We start from the raw sequence: 1,804 nt of genomic DNA, 5'->3' as shown, positions 1-1,804 counted from the left end.
CAGCCTCGACTCGGGGCTCAAATTTAGCACTTTTTTGTTTCTCACCCCAGCCGTGTCCTGCTGTGCTGGGAGCTGGGTGCAAGGTGGTGCCGGGATTGGGCCCGGAGACTCCAAGCACCAGGAGCTGGGAAAGGGGATCCCTCCAGCAGGAGCACCCCGGGCAGGCGGGTCCCCCTTGCTGACACCCCCGGCGCTGTGGTGATGTTGTCTGGGAGCTTCCCAAGCACCTGGAGCGAGTGGTGAGGAACCGGTGAGTCCCTGGATGGGACAGGGACACGCTGGGACCCTCGGCACCACCAGCGGGACTCCCACATAGCCATGGTGGGGCACAGGGGTGTGAAGCCCAGTACAGCAGGGTCGTGCCTGTGCCACCACCACGGTGCTGGGACAGGGGACAGGGGCAGTGTGCCTGCAGCCCTCCCTGTGCCCTCATCAGGGTCCCCTCACTTTTTGCTGCGCCCATGGCTGCACGAGGTAGAAACCAAACTCTCTCCACCTCCAGCACAGCTGCTGCCTTGTTCCCAGCAGCAGGACAGCCGGACACATTCTTGCTCCTGGAGGCAGGATGGCCGGCCAGTGCCCGGCCAGTGCATCAAACCAAGAGACTTTTCATTCCAAATTCCTCCTCTGCCATGCACAGCAGGCCCTGGACAGGCACAGCTGGTACAGCAGCACCCCGCTGCGTGCCTGTGGGCTGATACCAGCGCCAGGAGAGGTGAGGAGTGCTTGGCCATCACTGCTCTCTGGTGAGGAGAATGCTCCCGCTGCTTGTGCACTCACAGCACAACATGGCACTGGGGGGAGACACGGCCAGGACTCCCAGCCTTGCAGGGAAGGGGGGTGCTGGACCCACCTCCCCATCTGGCAGGACACGGCAGCTGGGAATTGGGCCCCTGGGGCTGTGCACGGTGGTGCTGGGCTGCCTGGTGCCAGGGGAGCGAGGGGGCCACCAAGCTGGCTCCCTGAGGACTCTGCTCCCCCCACACTGCAGGTGTGGAGCAGCTCCTGGTGCAGGAATGGGGCCCATGGTGCTGCAGCACTCATGGGGACTGCCCTGCCTGGAGGGAAGAGGTGACTCTGATGTTGGGGTATCCCTGAGCACATGATGGTGAGTGGTGGTCCCAGCCACGTGCCCTTAGCCCCTTCTCAGCATGGAGGGGGCTCTTGGTGCCACAGCAGAGGGGCCCATTCTCAGACCCTGTGGGGAGGGAGCCCCTGGAGCCTTCAGCATCCTCGTGGTGTGAGTACAGGGCCAAGGAGGGGCCATGGAATTCCACGCTGGGGGTGCAGACAGCAGAGGCCCCCTCCCTCCTGACTCCCCTCGGGGACAGCCACACATTGGTGCTGGTTAGCCAAAGGGAGCCTGAGGCACTGGCCCTGCTGGCTGCTTGCCCAACCCAGGGCCCACCCTGGGGATGATGCCCACCCTTCCACAGGACACAGGGGCTGGGACATGGCCAGGATGGTGCCCATGAGCTTTGCGTGGCCCCACAGACATCACAGACACAGGGCTGAACACGTCTCTGTTTAATCCCACACCCCGTCCCAGCGAGGTTCCCTCCCTGTCCGACACCGCCAGCGGCATCCCGGAGGGCACAGCAAGCCCTTCCCTGGGGAGCCACTGGCCCCAAACCCGGAGCAGGAACAGTTCATTTCCACGGGCTCAGACCCACTACGGCAGCACCACGATCTTCTTCTCCAGCGTCTGCGGGGGGAACAGGACCCTCCTCATGGCGGTGTCCAGCTCCTCCAGTGCCAGCTGCGCGTGCAGCACCGTCGCGCCGTCGCGCTCGGCCGCCGCCCC

General features: G+C 64.7%; 1 protein-coding gene across 1 annotated transcript in view; it reads right to left on the bottom strand.

Annotated features, from left to right (window-relative positions):
• Nucleotides 1-1,512: 1,512 nt before the first annotated feature.
• The window catches only part of TANGO6 (transport and golgi organization 6 homolog), an 18,297-nt gene continuing 18,005 nt past the window's right edge, over nucleotides 1,513-1,804 (bottom strand). The window contains exon 16 of the mRNA XM_017741350.1: nucleotides 1,513-1,795. Coding sequence (XP_017596839.1) covers nucleotides 1,673-1,795 — 123 coding nt within the window. The 3' untranslated portion in view covers nucleotides 1,513-1,672. The remainder of the gene's footprint in view (nucleotides 1,796-1,804) is intronic.

Source organism: Corvus brachyrhynchos, unplaced genomic scaffold (genome assembly GCF_000691975.1).
Source record: "Corvus brachyrhynchos isolate BGI_N302 unplaced genomic scaffold, ASM69197v1 scaffold365, whole genome shotgun sequence".
NCBI lineage: Eukaryota > Metazoa > Chordata > Aves > Passeriformes > Corvidae > Corvus > Corvus brachyrhynchos.
Note: the sequence above shows the minus strand (reverse complement) of the source record. Positions and strands in the feature narration are given on the sequence as shown.